Source organism: Oncorhynchus tshawytscha, linkage group LG02 (genome assembly GCF_018296145.1).
Source record: "Oncorhynchus tshawytscha isolate Ot180627B linkage group LG02, Otsh_v2.0, whole genome shotgun sequence".
Classification (NCBI taxonomy): Eukaryota; Metazoa; Chordata; class Actinopteri; order Salmoniformes; family Salmonidae; genus Oncorhynchus; species Oncorhynchus tshawytscha.
The window spans coordinates 28283838-28307697 of record NC_056430.1 but is presented as its reverse complement, the minus strand read 5'-3'; the positions used below and the strand labels follow the sequence as shown (position 1 = coordinate 28307697).

Genomic DNA, 23860 nt, shown 5'->3' with positions numbered 1-23860 from the left:
AACGATTACCTGTGCCCTATAGAGTAATTATGTGTTTTTCCTCTGAGGCTGTTCTTTGTTCACACCTGTCACGCCAGTGCCCTGTATTGTATGTGAGATTACCTGTCTGGCAGGCACATGAGGCAGTGAACCAGAGCTCTGCCAGTCTTCTCACTGGGTGTCCCCCCCGTGGAAGAGCCAATAGACAGACAGTATACACCCTTGGGGGTAAAGAAGGGCCGTCATGGCTGGCTGTGTGGCTTAGTGATAATGCATTTACACAGTGCAGAAACTGTAGACAAGCCTAGCACACACTGCTATTGTGTGGATAGTTGAGTGGTGTGTGGCGATGCATGGTGTTGGCCAGAAAAGGCCATGGGATGAGGACTGTTACAATGTGGCTCCAACCCATCCGGCACTACACCCTCTCCAGGGTATGTCCTATGGTGTCTATACAATGTATTTTGTTGAGCTAGACTTTGATGAATTCAAAGTTACACTTTGTGGGTTCATCAGCAAATAGCTGACGGAATCAGAGGAAGGCCCTAAAAATGGTCAGACTCCAGCCACCCTAGTCATGGACTGTTCTCTGCTACCGCATGGGCAAGCGGTACCAGAGCGCCAAGTCTAGGTCCAAAAGGCTTCTTAACAGCTTCTACCCTTAAGCCATAAGAGTCCTGAACAGCTAATCAAAGGGCTACCCAGACCCCTCTTTTACTCTGCTGCTACTCTCTGTTTATTATCTATGCATAGTCACTTTAACTCTACCTACATGTGCATATTACCTCGAATAACCGGTGCCCCTGCACATTGACTCTGTACCGATACTTCCTGTAAATAGTCTCTCTATTGTTATTTTACTGCTGCTCTTTAATTATTTATTTTTATCTTACATTTTTTACTTAACACTTTTTTAAAGCATTGTTAGTTAAGGGCTTGTAAGTAAGCATTTCACTGTAAAGTCTACACCTGTTGTATTCAGCGCATGTGACAAATGCAATGTGATTTGAATCGTGAATTATGTAAGATCACTGTTTACCACAGACTACCAAGGCCCTTCTCTGTATCCTAAGTGTACCCAGAGCCTGTTGTGTGTTGTCAAACCCTGCCTTTTAATGGTTTCTTATTGCTGGGATGCATGGAAAAGGGAGTTTCATTATACTACGATTTAGAATACATATATCAGCGTCCCTGGTTTTTCTTAATGATGATCTCCTGGCATTGCTCAAAGGAAAATACCACTCACAAAGTATATTTTGGTATTTGTTTCATTAATCCACTGTTGATACAGTCCCAAAATGTTTTGCATGTCAGCAATCAAGCACTTTCAAAATACAGAAAGTGTTGCAGTGTGAATCGTTTTGCAAAACTCATTATACTGTGACACTATCTGTATTTTGAAAGTTCTATTCCTTTAAGCCCTGTGTGTTTGATCTGGTTTCAAGTAGAGGTCGACCGATTAATTGGAATGGCCGATTAATTAGGGCCGATTTTATTGCACTCCACGAGGAGACTGCGTGGCAGGCTGATTACCTGTTACGCGAGTGCAGCAAGGAGCCAAGGTAAGTTGCTATCTAGCATTAAACTTATCTTTATAAAAAAAATCAATCTTAATTAACATAATCACCTGTTAACTACACAAGGTTGATGATATTACTAGTTTATCTAGCTTGTCCTGCGTTGCATATAATCGATGTGGTACCTGTTAATTTAGCATCGAATCACAGCCTACTTCGCCAAACGGGTGATAATTTAACAAGCGCATTCGCGAAAAAAGCACTGTCGTTGCACCAATGTCTACCTAACCATAAACATCAATGCCATTCTTTTAAAATCAATACACGAGTATATTTTTAATCCTGCATATTTAGGTAATATTGCCTGCTAACATTAATTTCTTTCAACTAGGGAAATTGTGTCACTACTCTTGCGTTCTGTGCAAGCAGAGTCAGGGTATATGCAGCAGTTTGGGCTGCCTGGCTCATTGCAAACTGTGTGAAGACCATTTCTTCCTAACAAAGACCGTAATTAATTTGCCAGAATTGTACATAGTTATGACATAACATTGAAGGTTGTGCAATGTAACCGCAAAAGTTAGACTTAGAGATGCCACCCGTTAGATAAAATACAGAACGGTTCCGTATTTCACTGATTGTTTTCAAATTGATAGTTTCTGGATTTGACCATAATGACCAAAGGCTCATATTTCTGTGTGTTATTATATTATATGATTTGATAGAGCAGTCTGAGCAGTGGTAGGCAGCAGCAGGCTCGTAAGCATTCATTCAAACAGCACTTTCCTGCATTTGTCAGCAGATCTTCGCTGTGCTTCAAGCATTGTGCTGTTTTTGACTTCCAGCCTATCAACTCCCGAGATTAGGCTGGCAATACTATAGTGCCTATAAGAACATCCAATATTCAAAAGGTATATGAAATACAAATGGTATAGAGAGAAATAGTCCTATAATTCCTATAATAACTTCAACCTACTTCTTACCTGGGAATATTGAAGACTCATGTTAAAATTAACCACCAGCTTTCATATGTTCTCATGTTCTGAGCAAGGAACTTAAACGTTAGCTTTTTTAACATGGCACATATTGCACTTTTACTTTCTACTCCAACACTTTTTTTTTTGCATTATTTAAACCAAATTGAACATGTTTCATTATTTATTTGAGACTAAATTGATTTTATAGTTAAAATAAAAGTGTTGTTTCAGAATTGTTGTAATTGTCATTATTACAGATATTTATATAAAAATCGTCCGATTTTAATCGGCATCGGCTTTTTTTGGTCCTCCAATAATCAGTATTGGTATCGGCGTTGAAAAATCATAGTCGGTCAACCTCTAGTTTCAAGCCGGTAACTACATGCAACTGACTCCTCAGATTCTAGCTAAGTAAGTAACTAGCTACAGTAGCTGCCCGTCCCCATTTTAAGGAGCAATAATACCCTACGTGTAAAGACAATACATTAATCAAACTCACAGCTTAGATTTTCCAATATGTTTAACCTCCTCCCCTCAATGTTAAACCTATCTAATCCAGTCCCCTCTAAAGTTGCATAAATAAGCACTATACTGTCTGTGGCTTTTACATCTACACAGGCATGCACGAACGAACACGCACGCCTCCACAACATTAGCCTGGGGCTTAACATACAAAGCGTAAGACAGGCATGATGGACACACACACACACACACACATGGCATGTTGCTCTACAGTTTTTAGCATCTTAGAAATACAGAAAATGTGTACATAAGGTTACTCTAGAGTCATGTCAGGCTTCACCCTCCTAGCCGCTTGTCCTTTTCAATGTCATTGATATGTGTGTAGTGAACATTGGAGGTTCAAGCTGGTTCAGCATGATCTATTTGAAGTGTAGTATTTATGGCTGTGGTCTTCCTCCCCAGTAAGGGTCGGCAGCAGAGGAATCTGCTGAGTCATATAGTACTCACGGTGCCATTCAGAACTCAACCACTTCTCACTCGACCAGTATTGAACCATGTACATATCTAACCCAGTTTTCCAATGGGGATCAATATTCATTCACAATATACAATACTGCACCAAATCACCATCAGTATAGATCTGATAGTTTTTTTCAGTTATTTTATTGCAATATGTATTATTGTATCTGAGCTGATGCTCTCTATAATTATGGAGTAGTTTATGGACTGGAAATGTCAGGTTGTATAAAACATGGTTGAGAAGAAATCAATACAGTGAGTGCTCTCTTTTATCACAATACTTTTGTTAGTTTCTCATTCAGAATAATACATCCTGTTACTCCCAGCAGGCCAATGAAATGGTGCCCTGGGGACAAATACCATCACATAGCAACCCTCATGTTTTTAGTTTTGGCTGTGACTGTGGCCTGTCTGAGAGAGGAGTGCTATATTTAAGACTGAGTGTAGAACAGGTCACCAGCATTTATTGAATGATGACCCCACCAGCTGTTTATAGGCTACAGTGTACACTACATGGTGGCATAAGGCATGCTGGTACAGTAGTTCTGTGTATCAGATGTATGCAGGCAGTGGCATGGTCTCCCTGGACACGAGAAGGCTACGAGGAGAAGGGTGATAGGAGGGGGGATGGAGTCAGGCAGGGAGCAGGGAATGAGATCAGGGCAAATCGAATGAGGTCTGACCTTGAGGGGTTGTTGGCTATTCAGCACAAGCAGACCTCCACCTAGCAGACCCCCACCCTCCACCCAGCCTGCAGCCTCTAGGGGGAGACTCTGCCGACCGAACAACCAACCATATGCCTGCTGCTCTACCCACACCACCACTGCTCATTAGTACCCTACATATGTCCCTGACTCTGTGAAAATGATAGATCACAGGGCCAGCCCGATGACATACAATCAATGACCCCCTCAGATATATCTTCATCTCCCAACAGACAGCCTCTGACTCAAACAACCAACTCACCTTTTTTCAGGATTTTCCATCTTAACCCCTGTGTCAAACCCCTCTGCACCCCACCTTCTGCCCTCCCTGCGAGCTCTCTGCCCGCTCCTTTTGTTGATATTAATCTATGCTGGAGGTAAATTATGGCTGAAGTCCCCTCAATGCGATAGATATAATTTCATGGAGAGGATGTGGGATGCTGTCACGGAGCGGGCGATATACTGTATAGAGACATGGATGGAGCTCCATAGGATTAATCACACACAGTACGTGTGTGTTCTGGCCTTGGTGGCTGGTGCGATTTATCTGGGTTGTCACCAGGTTCATCCTGGTCCTGTCTGTGTCGGGGAGGGTGATGATAGGCATGTTATTCCTTGACGGTACAGACATATTGATCCTTCAACACTAGCACTTCTCATATGGGCAGTATTGATGATAATTATGATGATCTATTTCTAACAGTGGTCAATAAAGACAAATTATAAAACAATGTGCCGTTTATCAGATTTTCACAATATCATATATATAGAAAAATAGTTTTGTGTTGATTTTGGAATTGTAATTGATTCTGTAGTTTCTACCATTGTCCCCCAACCATTCCAACACCATGTCCTTTGAGAACCCGGAGGAAAGGACAGCCAGCCAATGTCCCTGCATCAGCAAAAAAAAGTACTATGTTTTACATGACATTCATGATAGAGGACACATGGAATGCACTGTTATCCCAGAACTGTATGCACATGAAAATAGAGTCCTTGTGGATGTGGAAGACTGATTTCTCAGAGTGAATGGTTAACCACATAATTGTGGTTTACAGGGCGTAGAGGTGATTCACTGAGAACAGACACATGAATGGTCTGTCCCTCTGAATTCCAGAGTGCCTGTGTACTGTTTGTTCTCAGTGATGATGAGAGGCCAGAGCTTTACTGGAAAAAGGATGATCAGTTACTTGGATCTGGCCTTATAAAGATGTTACTTGGGGAATGAATGAGTACTTTGTTACTCCAATACCTGAAAATTGAACATGTCTAGACTTAACGACAACAACTTCTATGTGCCCTAAAAATGTAATTTTTAAATAATAATTAAAAAAACACTAAAAACAAGAATATATCATCAGATGGAGAAACCGTGCTTACTGGGTAATGGTTATGATTCCATGTGTCCTCAGGCAGAGTGATGAATAAAGGTTTAGACAGCTCGCGTGCTAATGAAGCTGCCTAGGCACACCACACTGGGAGGGAGTGCACGTTGGCAGGTCTGGTCTTGCTGGAATTCTATTGTTCTGCAGAGAAAAATGATAGGAGAATCTCCAGCTCGGTCTGCCCTGAGCTGCATTATTTTAGGCTTGTTTAGAACCATTCTACAGTGTCAGACATTTTTTTAGGCGATTTTTATTTTATTTTTGGTTATTCAAATGAAATAGTTTGTAGCCTTTACATTGTTATACATCAGATGTGAGTAGGAATACATATTCATAAATCATGTCCGTAGATATCAACGTATGAGTCCAGACTGTACTCTGGTTGTGTTACAGCAGCCTGACTGGAGGACAGGCATCTGGTCTTACACAGACAGATGTCTATGGGATGACACAGTCAGGCTAATAGTCTCCTGCTGTCTTTGTCCTTGTAAGGAGACTCCAGGTCGTTTCACAGACTCCAGCTAAAGGCAAAACTCATCCAACAGTCCTTTTGGAGTGGGGTTATGGCAGAAGACCGAATACCTGTCCCATGTTGTAGTGTCTGTCCTCTCTGTTTGGAAGAGTTATGGTAGAATGTTTATTTGGATGCCTTAGTTTCCACTCAGTACAGATCTAATGACTACTGTGATTCAGAGAATCTTTCCATAACCTGGAAGTGATGGAGCAACTCTGCCACGGGACCATTTCCTCTGTTGCTTGGCAGAGATGGAATGAATCTGAATGGAGAACACAGATTTATGTTGGAGACTCCAGTTTCCCACACAGTGTGAAGGAAATGACATGGTGCCCATTCTGGAAGTGGCACACAACTGTACCTAAATTGTAAGTGACACAGAGCAGATGCTGTGACAGACTGTTTTCCTCTATCTGCCGCGGGAGGATGTGTTGCAGTTGTGAACTCCAATGACCTTTGGAGTCCTACCGCGGCAGGCAGGGTGTTTGGACACAGTAAAGTAGCAGTGCCAGCGTTTTAAGAACAACACTTCAATCACAGTGTGAGCTGGAGACCGCCCAGCCAGGGATACTTCTCTCAAGCTAATTAGACCGTGTCGACAACATTCAGTGGCTCCTGAAAATCAACAAATCTAGGTTTGTTCGATAGAAGTAGGCCTACGCTCTAGTGACATATTTTGTTTATGCTACATTCAATGGTGAATTTGAGAAAAATGGCTTTTTGGAGCAAAAGATGAGCTCTGAAAGATGTCTTCAACTCTGTGGTGGAGTGATTGTTACTTGAGTATTTTTGTCTCTGGTCCTGTTGCTATGTTGAGGACATGGCCCGAAAAAAAATGTGCCAGCATTTCTGTGGTGTTTTGTTCACATCCCCCACCCCCATTAGTTAGATAGCCCATAAAGTGGTTTAGAGTCACATTGGAGTCTCTATTTTCGGCTGCCGTTAAGGCAGCACAAGTATCAAATGCACGTTCAATGGCAATTTCAACCTGTTATGCCCCATTTTTAAAATCGTGACGTATTTGATTATGCCGGATGTCAACTTCATGCAATCACGTTCTGCTACTGGATGGAGAGCATAGGATAGTTTGGAGATGGAGGAGAGCCTAGTCTCTCGTCAGAAAACACTTATTTTGGGAGATTGCAAAATGTGAGCTTTTCATTCAAGACAGGGGAAACATGTTTCAGTTGATAAGAAAACATGTTTTGTTTAGTTACTTTTTCCTCAACTTGTTTCTATAACTTTCTAGCAAGTCAAGCTATCTGGCAAAATGTGTAGAATTGCAGGAAATTAGCTGTAAAACTGAAACAAAATTTAATTTGGGGGGGCCCCCCAAGAGCCAAACCTTGTCTTTAACTGCATGTGTGGACCCGCGAGCCACTGCAGCCCCCTAGTTCAGATTTGTTGTGGCCCCCACCCCCATCAAAGTGCCCCATCCCTGGTTTATACAAATAATAACTCTGAAGGTTTTCTTGAGTAACAACATTCCTTTTTTGTCCGTTAAATATTTTTAAATACTTATTCCAATGATAATCTCTTTAGAGATCACATACGTTGACATTAATTTCCAGGTTCTTGCCCAAGCTGTAGCATGTGCTTAGTTATTCCCCTTGTGTGATGTGGATGGAAGGAATGTTTATTCCGTTGATGTTAGCCACTGAATTCCATGTAATGATGAGGCTCTGGTAGATGCCTTTTTTAAAGACATGTGCCAGGTGCTTTGTCGACTAAGAAAGTATTTTTTTAAACCTCCCGCTTTGGGCTGGACGTGTCTATGTGCAGTTCATAGTGTCTTCAGACCCCTTCACTTTTTCCACATTTTGTTACATTACAGCCTTTTAAAATGGATTAAATTACTTTCCCCCTCATCAATCAATCTATACACAATACCCCATAATGACAAAGTGAAAACAGGTTTTTAGATTTTTTTGCAAATTTAGTAAAAATAAAAAACCATAATACCTTATTTACATAAGTATTCAGACCCTTTGCTATGAGACTGGAAATTGAGTTCCGGTGCATCCTGTTAACATTAGTCATCCTTGAGATGTTTCTACAACTTGATTGTAGTCCACCTGTGGTAAATTCAATTGATTGGATATGATTTCCAGAGTGGCGCAGCGGTCTAAGGCATTGTATCTCAGTGCAAGAGGAGTCAATACAGACCCTGGTTCGATTCCAGGCTGTATCACACCCGGCCTTGATTGGGAGTCCCATAGGGAGGCGCACAATTGGCCCAGTGTCATCCGGGTTTGGGTTTGGCCGGGGTAGGCCGTCATTGTAAATAGGAATTTGTTCTTAACTGACTTGCCTAGTTAAATAAATACATTTGGAAAGTCACACACCTGTCTATATAAGGTCCCATAGTTGACAGTGCATGTCAGAGCAAAAACCAAGCCATGAGGTTGAAGGAATTGTCCGTAGAGCTCCAAGACAGAATTGTATTGAGGCACAGATCTTGAAGGGTAACAAAAAATGTTTGCAGCATTGAAGTTCCCCAAGAGCACAGTGGCCTCCATCATTCTTAAATGGAAGAAGTTTGGAACCACTTCCTAGAGTTGGCTGCCTGGCCAAACTGAGTAATCGGGGGAGAAGAATCAAGAATCAGGGAGGTGACCAAGAACCCGATGGTCAATCAGACAGAGCTCCAGAGTTCTTCTGTGGAGATGGGAGAACCTTCCAGAAGGACAACCATCTCTGCAGCACTCCACCAGTCAGGCCTTTATGGTAGTGGACAGACAGAAGCCACTCAGTAAAAGGCACATGACACCCCACTTTGAGTTTGCCAGATGGCACCTAAAGGACTCTCAGACCATTATAAATAAGATTATCTTGGCCTGAATGCCAAGCGTCATGTCTGGAGGGGATGTTTTTCAGCGACAGGGACTGGGAGACTAGTCAGGATAAAGGGAACGATGAACGGAGCAAAGTACAGAGAGATCCTTGATGAAAACCTGCTCCAGATCGCCCAGGACATCAGACTGGAGGGAGAGGTTCACCTTCCAACAGGACAATGACCCTAAGCACACAGCTAAGACAACGCAGGAGTGGCTTCGGGACAAGTCTCTGAATATCCTTGAGTGGCCCAGCCAGAGCCCGACTTGAACCCGATCGAACATCTCTGAAGAGACCTGAAAATAGCTGTGCAGCAATGCTCCCCATCCAACCTGACAGAGCTTGAGAGGATCTGCAGAGAAGAATGTGAGAAACTCCCCATATATAGGTGTGCCAAGCTTGTGGCATCATACCCAAGAAGACTCAAGGCTGTAATTGCTGCCAAAGGTGCTTCAACAAAGTACTGAGTAAAGGGTCTGAATACTTATGCAAATGTGATATTTCAGTTTTTTATATTTTTTTATACATTTCCAAAAACCTGTTTTTGTATTGTCATTTTGGGGCATTGTGTGTAGATTAAAGTAAATAAAACAACTTTAATCCATTTTTCAAAAAGGCTGTAATGTAAAAAAATGTGGAAAAAGTCTAGGCGTCTGAATACTTTCCAAATGCATTGCATATGCATAATCATTGACCTCAATTAGCCTCAATCTCTAGTATAAAAAGTGCTATTTTACCTACAGTTCTAGCCAATGAGCTTCAGCCCCTCGCATTTGAGTGAGTGAGACGTGGTACAAATAAACTGCATGACCAAAAGTATGTGGACACCTGCTCATCAAACATTTCATTCCAAAATCATGGGCATTAATATGATGTTGGACCATTGCTGCAGGGACTTACTTCCATTCAGCCATGAGCATTAGTGAGGTCGGGCGCTGATGTTGGACAATTAGGCCTGGCTCGCAGTTGGTGTTCTATTTCATCCCAAAGGTGTTCGGTGGGGTTGAGGTCAGGGCTCTGTGCAGGCCAGTCAAGTTCTTCCACACGGATCTCAACAAACTATTTAATGTCTTGCTGAAACAGGAAAGGACCTTCCCCAAACTGTTGCCACAAAGTTGGAAGCACAGAATCGTCAAGAATGTCATTTGATGCTATAGCATTAAGATTTCCCTTCACTGGAACTAAGGGGCCTATCCCAAACCATTAAAAACAGCCCCAGACCATTATTCCTCCTTCACCAAACTTTACAGTTGGCACTATGCATTCTGGCAGGTAGCGTTCTCCTGGCATCCGCGAAACCCAGATTCATCCAGATTCATCCACCGGACTTCCAGATGGTGACGTGTGATTCATCACTGCAGAGAACGTGTTTCCACTCCTCCAGAGTCCAATGGTGGCGAGCTTTACACCACCCCAGCCATCCCTTGGCATTGCGCATGGTGAACTTAGGCTTGTGTGCGGCAGTTCTTGTGCTGATGTTGCTTCCAGAGGTAGTTTGGAACTCTGTAGTAAGTGTTGCAGCCGAGGACAGATGGATGGTCCCGTTCTGTGAGCTTGTGTGGCCTACCACTTTGTGGCTGAGCCGTTGTTGCTCCTAGACGTTTCCACGTACAGTTGACCGGGGCAGCTCTAGCAGGGCAGAAATTTGACAAACTGACTCGTTGGAAATATGGTATCGTATGAAGGTACCATGTTGAAAGTCACTGAGCTCTACTGCCAATGTTTATCTATGGAGATTGCATGGCTGTGTGCTGGATTTAATACACCTATCAGCAACGGGTGTGGCAGAAATGGCTGAATCCATTAATTTAAAGGGGTGTTCACATACTTGTGTGTATATATAGTGTATGTCACACTAATAGAACTAAAATATACCTCAAAGGTCTATAAGGGGTATATATTACAATACTCTTGTATAAGCATAGCCATGTAAATGCAGGTAACTGACCATCCGTGTGTTCTGTGTTGTAGATGGGAAGAGGAGCTGAACAGACGAGAGCATATGGAGTCCATGGTGGAATCCATGCAGGAGGTGAGTAGACATTAACCATCAATTCACTTTCACCATTACATCAATTTACCTTCACCATTACAACAATTCACCACCATTACATCAACTTACCATTTGGTCAATTCACCTTCACTATTAAATGTATTCACTCTAATCTCAACATCCAATTCTACTTTATTCCTAGCTACAGTATAGTGCCTCTCAAGGGGTCATTGTCGTAAAGAAGACATAGAGACAGACATGAAGCCCATAGGTGCTTGAAAATATATATTTCCTGCTGAATTGCTTACCTGTCCCCATCCTTCCTTTCTTATGGTCTTTTTACCCATAATGTCCTTGAGCAGGTGTCTGTCAACTGAATTGGGCCAGAGACAGTTAGCTAGCTAGGGAGATGTCAGAAAAGAAAACCTACCAACAGCCTAGATGGCTTACATAGCAGACCTGAATGTCAGTGTCTCACCACTATTCCCTGTGTCTCTGTAGATAAAACGCATTAGTCCCCATCGTTACATCAGTGGCTAACATGGCGCCGGAGAACAAGGCTGACGTTTTATGTATTCCTAACCAATTGTGGGTCTTTTTTTTGTTGTTTCTTTGTGTTTGTAACATTTTTTAAAACTTGTTTTGTACTTAATGTTGCTGCTACCGTCTCGAAAATTACTTCTGGGCATCAGAATAGCGATTACTCACAACAGACTGGCAGAATCCTTTTTTTTCCTTTAACGAGTCCGACGAGCCCGATGTGAATGATATACTGCTTTTCCGTGAACAGGCCCAGTTCCCCGTCATTTGAGTGAAGAGAAGGCAGAGAAAAAGGGGCCAGAGGGCAGGCTGCCTTCTGAGAATTCATAGGCGATCGAATAAAACCCACTTCCTTCCATTCTGTTAGCAAACATGCAATCTTTGGAAAATAAAATAATGACCTACGCGGAAGATTAAACTACCAACGGGATATTCAAAACTGTAATATCTTATGCTTCACAGAGTCGTGGCTGAACAACGACATTATCAATATACAGCTGGTTGGTTATACGCTGTATCGGCAGGACAGAACAACGGCGTCTGGTAAAACAAGGGGCGGCGACTATGTGTTTTTGTAAATAACAGCTAGTGCACGATATCTAAGGAAGGCTCAAGGTTTTGCTCACCTGAGGTAGAGTATCTCATGACAAGGTCCTAGTAGCCAGGGACTTTAACGCAGTGAAACTTAAATCTGTCTTCCAAATTTCTATCAGCATGTTAAATGTGCAACCAGAGGGTGAAAAAACTCTGGACCACCTGTACTCCACACACAGATCCGCATACAAAGCTGTCCCTCGCCCTCCATTTGGCAAATCTGACCATAATTCTATCCTCCTGATTCCTGCTTACAAGCACAAATTAAAGCTGGAAGCACCAGTGACTCGATCAATAAAAAAGTGGTCAGATGAAGCAGATGCTAAACTACAGGACTGTTTTGCTAGCACAGACTGGAATATGTTCTGGGATTCCTCCAATGGCATTGAGGAGTACACCACATCAGTCATTGGCTTCATCAATAAGTGCATCGATGACGTCGTCCCCACAGTGACCATACGTACCCCAACCAGAAGCCATGGATTACAGGCAACATCTGCACTGAGCTAAAGGCTAGAGCTGCCTCTTTCAAGGAGCTGGACTCTAACCCGGAAGCTCATAAGAAATCACGCTATGCCCTCCAACGAACCATAAAACAGTAAAGCGTCAATACAGGACTAAGATCAAATTGTATTACACTGGCTCTGACGCTCGTCGGATGTGGAAGGGCTTGCAAACCATTACAGACTACAAAGGGAAACACAGCCGAGAGCGGCCCAGTGACACAAGCCTACCAGACGAGCTAAACTACTTCTATGCTCACTTCGAGGGAAATAACACTGAAACATGCATGAAATCACCAGCTGTTCCGGAAGACTGTGTGATCATGCTCTCCACAGCCGATGTGAGTAAGACCTTTAAACAGATCAACATTCACAAGGCCGCAGGGCCAGCCGGATTTCCAAGACGTGTGAGCATGCTTTGACCAACTGGCAAGTGTCTTCACTGATATTTTCAACCTCTCCCTGTCCGAGTCTGTAATACCAACATGTTTTGAGCAGACCACCATAGTTTTCTTGGGCACAGGGACTAAGGTAACCTGCCTAAATGACTACTGACCTGTAGCACTCACGTCTGTAGCCATGAAGTGCTTTGAAAGGCTGGTCATGGCTCACATCAACGCCATTATCCCAGAAACTCTAGACCCACTCCAATTTGCATACCACTCTAACAGATCCACAGATGATGCAATCTCTATTGCACTCCACACTGCCCTTTCCCACCTGGACAAAAGGAACACCTATATGAGAATGTTATTCATTGACTACAGCTCAGCGTTCCATACCGTAGTGCCCTCACACAACAGTGGTAGGCCTGACACAACAGTGGTAGGCCTGATCACCGACAACGACGAGACAGCCTATAGGGAGGAGGTCATAGACCTGGCCGTGTGGTGCCAGGACAACCACCTCTCCCTCAACGTGATCAAGACTAAGGAGATGATTGTGGACTACAGGAAAAAGAAGACAGAGCACGCCCCCATTCCCATCGACAGGGCTGTAGTGGAGCAGGTTGAGAGCTTCAAGTTCCTTGGTGTCCACATCCCCAACAAACTAACATAGTCCAACCACACCAAGACAGTTGTGAAGAGGGCACGACAAAACCTATTCCCCCTCAGAAGACTGTAAAGATGTGGCATGGGTCCTCAGATCCTCAAAATGTTCTACAGCTGCACCATCGAGAGCATGGTTGCATCACTACCTGGTATGGCAACTGCTTGGCCTCCAACAGCAAGACACTGCAGAGGGTAGTGCGAATGGCCCAGTACATCACTGGGGCCAAGCTTCCTGCCATCCAGAACCTCTGCACCAGGTGGTGTCAAAGAGGAATTGTCAAAGATTCCAGCCACCCTAGTCATAGACTGTTCCCTCTGCTACCCCCCTGTTACACCGCTGCTACTCTGTTGTTGTCATCTATGCATAGGCACTTTATTAACTCTACCTAGCAGCGGTGTAAAAGGGGGGTAGCAGAGGGAACAGTCTATGACTAGGGTGGCTGGAATCTTTGACAATTCTTAGGGCCTTCCTTTGACATGTTACCTCAACTAACTGGTGCCCCCTCACATTGACTCTGTACCGGTACCCCCCTGTGTATAGTCTCACTATTGTTATTTTACTGCTGCTCTTTATTTACTTGTTACTTTTATTGCTTATTCTTACTCATATTTTTTTTTCAACTGCATTGTTGGTTCGGGGCTCGTAAGTAAGCATTTCACTGTAAGGTCTACACCTGTTGTATTCGGTGCATGTGACTAATACTATTTGATTTGAGTTTATAGTATCATGGCCCAAGGCAGGCACTATGCTCCCTATGCCACATCAAACACCTCTGCAGGTGCTAGTATAGTAGCAACCCCATCTTTCTGCACAACCATCGAGGACACATCGATCAACGGCAGCATCTGTGTTTGTGTTGGATTATGGCTCAGCAGAATGCTGGAAGTGAAAATAATTCCCTGGGGGGCTCTTACCTCTCTGAGCTCTCACAGGCAGATGTTGTTGAGCATGGAAGTGAAACAGGAAATCTGCTCTCTGATAGTCATTTGATAAAGGATATCAGTTGATTATGTAGTGGGATTAACTCTGTATGTAGTCCCCCTCGTCATCTACAGTAATGTCCTTAATCCATCTTTAGCACATAAAGTTATTCCACTGAATAATGTAAACATAGATTGGGGCCATATTCAATAACATGCTGTCTCGAATATGGTAAATAAGAATGTGTGTTAGTTTTTGCTGCATGTGGTTGATTGTATGTGCTTGAATTGTGTAAATACAGTTGAAGTCGGAAGTTTACATACAGTTAGGTTGGAGTCATTAAAACTTTAAAACACTCCACAAATTTCTTGTAAACAAACTATAGTTTTGGCAAGTCGGTTAGGACATCTACGTTGTGCATGACAAGTAATTTTTCCAACAATTGTTTACAGGCAGATTATTTCACTGTATCACAATTCCAGTGGGTCAGAAGTTGACATACACTAAATTGACTGTGCCTTTAAACAGCTTGGAATATTCCAGAAAATGTCATGGCTTTAGAAGCTTCTCATACGCTAATTGACATAATTTGAGTCAATTGGAGGTGTACCTGTGGATGTATTTCAATGCTTACCTTCAAACTCAGTGCCTCTTTGCTTGACATCATGGGGAAATCAAAAGAAATCAGCCAAGACCTCAGAAAAAAATGTGTAGACCTCCATAAGTCTGGTTCATCCTTGGGAGCAATTTCCAAATGCCTGAAGGTACCACTTTCATCTGAACAAACAATAGTACGCACGTATGAACACCATGAGACCACGCTGCTGTCATATCGCTAAGGAAGGAGACACGTTCTGTCTCCTAGAGATGAACGTACTTTGGTGCGAAAAGTGCAAATCAATCCCAGAACAACAGCAAAGGACCTTGTACCTGTTTCCTCCAGCATCTTCACGAGTCCTATATCAACATAAGCTGAAAGGCCACTCAACAAGGAGGAAGCCACTGCTCCAAAACTGCCATATAATAGTCAGACTACGGTTTGCAACTGCACACGGGGGACAAAGATCGTACTTTTTGGAGAAATGTCCTCTAGTCTGATGAAACAAAAATGGAACTGTTTGGCCATAATGACCATCGTTATGTTTGGAGGAAAAAGGGAAAAAGGAGGATGCCTGCAAGCCGAAGAACACCATTCCAATCGTGAAGCAAGCGGGTGGCAGCATAATGTGGTACAAAATAAATACATTTATGTGGATATATTGAAGCAACATCTCAAGACATCAGTCAGGAAGTTAAAGCTTGGTCGCAAATGTGTCTTCCAAATGGACAATGACCCCAAGCATAATTCCAAAGTTGTGGCAAAATGGCTTAAGGGCAACAAAGTCAGGGTATTGGAGTGGCCATCACAAAGCCCTGACCTCAATCCTATAGAAAATTTGTGGGCAGAACTGAAAGTGTGTGCAAGCAAGGAGGCCTACAAACCTGAGCTACTCGAAACATTTTACCCAAGTTAAACAATTTAAAGGCAATGTTACCAAATACTAATTGAGTGTATGTAAACTTCTGACCCACTGGGAATGTGATGAAAGAAATAAAAGCTGAAATAAATAATTCTCTCTGCTATTATTCTGACATTTCACATTCTTAAAATAAAGTGGTGATCCTAACTGACCTAGGACAGGGAATTTTTACTTGGATTAAATGTCATGAATTGTGAAACTGAGTTTAAATGTATTTGGCTAAGGTGTATGTAAACTTTTGACTTCAACTGTTTGTGTGTGTTGTGTTCAGAGTGCTCAGGAGTCAGAGGAGATCCAGGATGAACTGAAGGAGAAGGTGGACAGGCTGAAGGCTGAGCTGGTGGTCTTTAAGAGTCTCATGAGCGATGTAAGTATAACATACACACCTTTCCTTCACACTCCACTGCAGCACTGTCACAGACTGACAGATACCACAGTCATATTCCTGTTCAAATGATGCCAATTATATTCTCAACAATACAACAGCATTGGTTGTATTGACAGTAGTATTGTTCTTTATAGGTGATGATAGATGTTGTCAGTCATACTGTAGAGGTCCTTAGGGCTTCATTCATCATACTGAACACTCTCCGAGACTGGGCTCCAAGACAGGCTAGCAGGTTCACACCCCTCCTTTTTTGGATTTTTACCCCGCAGTCCAAACCTATTCTGCCGCAATTGCAAGAGGGCCTTTCAGACAGGTATTCATTGAATGCTCCGATAACAAGTGTTCATAAACACACAGTAGATAAGCAGGACCGTATTTTTTCCCATGGAGCTTGCCTCTAGTGTAACAGCTGTAATATGTTGCAGCTGGCCAAGCCTTAGCTTTTGTTTGGTCAGGAATGAATAAACAAAATTAGCAAGGAGTTTGGATTTCCGTTGAAACCATTCTAGCTTGGCTCCCTCTCTTATTTACTTCTGTGTTTAACTGGCCATGTCAGTTAGTGGCATTGTGGGTAATAGCAGCTGCCTCCTCATGACACATATCTGTAGTCAAAGAAGGATATATGCAGTACATATGAGGTAACACACAGTGTGACCTGATAGACCTCCAGGGTAGTGAATAAACACTGTGATTTCGGTCGTGTCCTTTGAATAGGTGTACTTTGTCGTTGCTCACTATTAAGGGCGGTCGACGTCTGAGTTCCCAATATGTCAGGAGGGATCTGGATATGAAAGTAAGAGATACCTCTATTCCTGCCTCCCCACTTCCCTTCACCCTAGAATCAAAATACTAGCTTTTCCCTAACTACACTACTGTGAAACAGTGTTGTGAGTATTGTAGACGGTAAAGTATAGAATTGTTTGGTCATAACTAGCATTTTAGAGTAATTGCGTGACAAAAAGAAGCATGAGATGTAGCAGTGATGAAATTCACCTTGGAGTGTAGGATGTTTCCTTTGGACCTTCACAGAGATGTTGCATGATGTGTTATTGACCCAGACTGACTGGATGTGGGTTTCTGCTGGGTCTGCAATCTTAACCACAGTGTATTCAATTGACTTTAATACTGCTGCAAATGGTCAGTCACACAGATATGAACTCAGCATGTGACTTATGTTATTCATATCAGTCTGATGGCTTTGAAATGCCTTTTAGACATTTGTTGAGTACAGTAAGTGGAGGTTTTGGGTGGATGATTCAATGTTTCACAGCCAACAACAGACACCTCTCCTTCCTTTCCAGCAAATGTCTGACCTGGACTCTAAGATCCAAGAGAAAGCCATGCGGGTGGACATGGACATCTGCCGGCGCATCGACATCACCGCCAGACTGTGTGACGTGGCTCAGCAGCGCAACTCAGAGGATATGTCCAAGATGTTCAATGTCAGCCCGGCCAGGTCACTCCCAGAGAGGGTGTGTATCTATCTGTACGTTAGGCCTCAGTCTGCAATAGCTAACAGTGTACTGCTGCTACACTCTCTTCTACATAGGCAGACACACACAGCCACAAACACAATGCTCACTGACCCTTCCACCATACCAAATACACACACAGTCGCTGCTCAGTGGTGAACTGAAGCTTTGACTTTCCATTGCGCCGACATTGCTGGCCAAAGCCAAAATGTGAATCCAGCCAGAACCAGACCAGAGGCTTTTTAGGTGGTGTATGGTACTGCCTAAATTATTAATATCAGAATAGACAAATTGCCCCAAATTCTGTCCTGCATTGATGCACTGAGTGAGTAACCTGGTTGGGGGTGTGTGTGTTCCAGGGCGCCACGGCGTGCTGCAGGAAGGAGCGCAGGCCTGTGTCTGATGAGGACAGCTCTGAGATGGATGCAGACCCCAGCACCTCAGAGGAGGAGGAGGTCCCTCTTAACATCACTGATGAAATGAAACGAATGCTCAACCAACTGTGAGTCAGCCTTCACACGCACACTCATTACAGCCATCCAGAAAGACGAGCTGGCTTCGTTATGACCCCCTCCACACGTGCGCACACACATCACAGGAGGCTGCTGAGTGGAGAACGGCTCATAGTAATGGCCGGAACGGAGCATATGGAACGGCATCAAACACCTTGACGTATGATACCATTCCACTGATTCTGCTCCAGTCATTACCATGAGCCCGCTCTCCCCAATTAAGGTGCCACCAACCTCCTGTGACACACACACCCCAGTGGTGCATTGTATTTATGTAATGTTGTCCTTTACTCCCATCTAGTGTTAATGCAGAGTGCGACATTCATTTTGTTTTCAGTAGGGCCACCAAAAGCTAGATGAGGACATTACATTACAGAATGTCTTCATTGTGTAAATGTATGCCTAAAATGTAGTTTTGAATATCAGTGTCAATAATAAAAGTATAATTTGTGTTCCACTAAAACTTCTGTCACTGTCTCAAGTCTTTCTCAAACACTGTATGTATTCTGTTTTCCTGCATGTCTTCTCTATGGGTCTTTCCTTTTCCTCTGTGTTTAGACCTCTTGTAAATGTGTTGCCTGTTGTTTCTCCTCCTTTCTTCCCTCTTTTCCTTCCTGTCTCTGTGCCACATAGACATTGTTCAGATGATAATTGTGTTGCCAGGAGGGAGACGTTTGACATTGATGACGACTGTGACAGCCTGACGTGGGAAGAGAATGACGAGACCCTGTTGCTATGGGAGGACTTCACCAACTATAACATACAACCCAGTGCCATCACCACATCAAACTGCACAGCCACCAGCGCAGCCAACAGCAACACAGAGGAGCCTGTGAGTCGGATTAGACACCACACAGCAAATGTCAAGGATACTTATGTACAGGAAAAATCTAAAACAGTTAAATTACCACTACCTACTGATATACTAATGGTCAAGGGTACAGGAGGGCATTGAGGAGTCGGTTACCTCCCATACGTCCCATCCATTCATATTCGGCAAACACAAATGTTTTCAGTAAAATAACGTTTTTTCATTTTGACTTGGAGGTCAAATTCTGCCCATTGTTATGCTCCAGTTGAGAAATGAAATGCAATATCCAAACGGTGAATGCGAGTGTTTCAGCTAATCATCTTTGCTTCTTCCCAGGTCTCTCAGGATGGAAGCCTGGGCAGCCTCATAGATGAGACAGAATCACTATTCAAGACCAGAGAGCAGGAGTACCAGGAGACCATTGGCGCGATTGAGGTGAACAGGCTGTGTGTGCCTGCGTGTGTGTCTAAGAGTGAGAATGTGACAGAAACAGAGGTATAGTAACAAAAATAGAGGAGAATGAAATCCCCTGAGATGTATCTGCCTGTTAGAGATCTATTGTATCTAACAGAAACACCTGTCAAGTAACAGGACATGGGAGGGACAATGACTGCCTTTTGATTTGTTGGTTGTTTTGTCCCTCTTGCTGTTTGGTTTTGATTTGTGACTCCGGTGACCATTCATCTGGCCAGAGTGACTCAGTCCCTGGCAGGGCTGGCACCTGTCCCAGCTCAATGTCACTGATGTCTCTCTCTCTCTCTCTCCTCGCTACCCTCTCTCTTCTGTCCTCCTTACTCTTTCCCCTTCTATTTCTCTGGCTTCCTTTTCTCCTCATCTCCTCTCTCTATCATCTCTCTCTCCCTCACTCAGATGGAGCTAGCCACAGCGAAGAGTGACATGAACAGACACCTGCATGAGTACATGGAGATGTGTAGCATGAAGCGTGGTCTGGATGTGCAGATGGAGACGTGCAGGAGGATGATCAAAGGGGGCAGGAACTCTCCCTCTGTCAGCTCGGTGGCCAGCAGCGACTCAGGGAATACTGACGAGATCCAGGAAGAACTATTGGACAAGGACGGAGAGGCTGAGGTGCCAATCAGCTGATGGCTGTCCTGCCTGGCACCGCCCCTCACTCCTCCACTCACTGACGTATAGCTGCTCACAGAGCTCCACCCTGCTTGGGGGTTGGCCCGTTTGGCACTGTTGGCTGGGGGTCCTGATGGTCCTAAGGGTCTGTCCCACTCTCCCAACTGGTGCTTATTGTCTCTGTTCTCATAGGGATGGAGGGGGACGGTGTTCCTTTGCTTCACAAGTATTATAAGGCAGAGGTGGCACATACAATATAGTGTCAGCTGTGCTCTCTTCCTCAGTGCTGCCTTGCTGGTTTCTTCAACCTAATCAGAGCTCAACAAGAACATCCAGCAAAACAGTCAACCTTATCAAACCAGTCATACTGGCTCACTATTAGCATATTCGAAACAGTTGCACTGTCACCATCGTCAATCTGTTGGACTGAGGTGGACAGTCCATTTGGTCAACAGGGAACAACATACACAACAGTATTCACCAGTGAGAATATATGCCTGAGTTATTTTAATAATCACAAATCAAGAGCAATCACACAATTTTCTACTTGCATGTACCCCATGGATGTAGATGGATCATTCACGTACAGTACATGCACATGTACAATTGGGTATTGAAATGTTCTCACCAGAGTCAATACAAACAAAACAGCCTGACTGGACTCTCCATGGTTACCAGTGTTTACTGGGGAACGGAGCACAGCCCTTTGCTGCATAATGCATTGTTCAAGCTCTATGCAATTTAGCTAGCCTTATTTCAGGATGACCTTCCCTACCCTTCTTTTCCCTTATGATTAGCCTTTTTAAGCTGGGCAGGTGTTTTCTAGTTGTCATTCAGAGTGCTCATGTGTGTTCTCCGAAGTGGAAGGTGCAGAATTGTCTCAAAAAAGGGAAATGTTGGAACATTGACCCCTAGTTGTCTTTGTCAAAGTCATACCCCTTCCCTCCCTACCCATGTTAATTTAATGTCTGTAAACATGGAAAAGATGATCGAAAATAATATGGAACAAGGCGCCAGCAAATATGCTGTTTTTGATTTGTATTGCCTTTTGCTGATCACTATCATACTAAGCTTCAGCCAAATTTTGTAATTTCCCCTAAAATGTATATGTTATGATTGGTAGAACTAAGTTCTTGATTGTCCCTTGGGCTACTCTTTGGTAAGTCCAAAGGTCGGTTGAGAGTTATTGGTAAACTGTTTGTCCTCTCAGAGAGAGGGTATGGAAGATATATTACACAAAACAATCACGGAAACTGGCAACACCATGTACATTGGTTGCTAATACAATTCCTAACTTATACACTGTACAATGCCATATTTAGGTTATATTTTTGCCAATCTGGGTGACTAACATCAAATGGCATCTCACAAAAACTCCCCTCCCTTCTGTCCAGCCTATCATATTCCGTTGTCCCATTGTCATGTGCCCTGGATTGGGCTTAGAATAGTTTGTACATACATAAGAGACACAGGAGGTTGGTGGCACCTTAATTGGGGAGAACTGGCTCATTGTAATGACTGAAGTGGAATGGGAAAATTCATCAAACACATGATTTCCAGGTGTTTGATGCCATTCAATGAGCCGTTCTCCCCTCAGCAGCCTCCTGTGATAAGAGGGCTGTTGGCATGTAATCGTATACCCTAGATGCCTTTCTGTTCATAATGCGCTATACCTAATTAATTTTGTTGTATTACATTCAGTCTAATGATTTTCATTGAACTAATCAATTAACAAAATTGATGAACGCACAAGGATTGGGAGAGGTTTTCTGCAAGTTATTTTTCAATTGGTTTATGAAATGTTGTTAGTTTGCAGAATCAAGGACAAAAGTGCTATTTGTATGATGAGGGTTTTAATAATTACATTTGTCATTGCATTGTCTCTGTGGGGAAGAGGGGCTATTGCATTTGGTTGTTTCTCTGAATTGTTTTACATTTGAACTAGAGGCACATCATAGTTGCAGTACAATAGTGTTGCAATTCTCTAAATCAATTCCTGTAGCTTTAAATGGGCCTATAGTCCATGAAATTGCATTATACAGATTGAATTGTGAGTGTTGAGGCAGAAATGAAATATTCTCTGTATCATATTCTGTTAACATCATGGATGGTCAAAATGGTCAGGACACTTAACTATTTCATCTGACACAAAAAGGCTGGCCCAATCAGTCTAGTGTATATTATTTCCTAAACCATAGTAAAATATTCAGATACATAACATTCAGTGAGAGGCCTTATTCCCAGCTAACCATCAAAATACATTGTATAAGATTTAAAACCAGCATGACGTAAGCCATGTTTTTGCTCGTCCTTTGTTGCACCATACAGTGTAGGCTGGTAACCATTAGGCCTATGCCCTTATTTCTCATGATGTCTCAGGATGTCATTTCTACAAAGAGAACAAATCAGATAACATACGCCACATACACAAAAGTATGTGGACACCCCTTCCAATAAGTAGATTCGGCTATTTCATGCACACCTGTTGCTGACAGGTGTATACAATCGAGCACACAGCCATTCAATCTCCATAGACAAACATTGGCAGTAGAATGGCCTTACTGAAGAGCTCAGTGAATTTCAACATGGCACCGTCATAGGGTGGCACCGTTCCAACAAGTCACTTCGTCAAATTTCTTCCCTGCTAGAGCTGCACCGGTCAACTTTAAGTGCTGTTATTGTGAAGTGGAAATGTCTAGGAGCAACAACGGCTCAGTCGCGAAGCGGTAGGCCACACAAGCTCACAGATCGGGACTGCGTGTAAAAATTGTCCATCCTTGGTTGCAACACTTACTACCAAGTTCCAAACTGCCTCTGGAAGCAATGTCAGCACAATAACTGTTTGTCGGGAGCTTCATGAAATGGGTTTCCATAGCCGAGCAGCCGCATGGAAGCCTAAGATCACCATGCGCAATGCCAAGCGTCGGCTAGAGTGGTTTAAGCTTGCCGCCATTGGACTCTGGAGCAGTGGAAACGTGTTCTCTGGAGTGATGAATCACGCTTCACTGTCTGGCAGTCCGACCAACAAATCTGAGTTTTGCGGATGCCCGGAGAGCGCTACCTACCCCAATGCATAGTGCCAACTGTAAAGTTTGGTGGAGGAGGAATAATGGTCTGGGATTGTTTTTAATGGTTCGGGATAGGCCCCTTAGTTCCAGTGAAGAGAAATCTTAACACTATAGCATAGTGTTCTAGATGATTCTGTGCTTACAACTTTGGCAACAATTTGGGGAAGGCCCTTTCCTGTTTCAGCATGACAATGCCCCCGTGCACAAAGCGAGGACCTTACAGAAATGGTTTGTCGAGATTGGTGGGGAAGAACTTGACCGGCATGCACAGAGCCCTGACCTCAATCCCATCAAACAACTTTGGGATGCACTGGAAGGCTGACTGCGAGCCAGGCCTGATTGCCCAACATCAGTGTCCGGCCACACTAATGCCCTTTTGGCTGAATGGAAGCAAGTCCCCGCAGCAATGTTCCAACATCTAGTGGAAAGCCTTCCCAAAAGTGGAGGCTGTTATAGCAGCAAAGGGGGGACCAACTCCATATTAATGCCCATGATTTTTGGAATGAGATG

The 23860-nt window shown here is 43.4% G+C and overlaps 1 protein-coding gene across 2 annotated transcripts in view; it reads left to right on the top strand.

The window, feature by feature from the left end:
* Positions 1–22700, top strand: part of iffo2b (intermediate filament family orphan 2b) — a 43400-nt gene extending 20700 nt beyond the window's left edge. The window contains exons 2-8 of one of the 2 annotated variants that reach the window (XM_024379026.2): positions 10861–10921; positions 16285–16380; positions 17703–17873; positions 18233–18375; positions 19019–19217; positions 19533–19631; positions 20067–22700. In XM_024379026.2, the coding sequence (XP_024234794.1) occupies positions 10861–10921; positions 16285–16380; positions 17703–17873; positions 18233–18375; positions 19019–19217; positions 19533–19631; positions 20067–20300 (1003 nt within the window). In that variant the 3' untranslated portion in view covers positions 20301–22700. The remainder of the gene's footprint in view (positions 1–10860; positions 10922–16284; positions 16381–17702; positions 17874–18232; positions 18376–19018; positions 19218–19532; positions 19632–20066) is intronic. The other variant, XM_024379035.2, reaches the window with a different exon arrangement.
* Positions 22701–23860: the final 1160 nt, after the last annotated feature.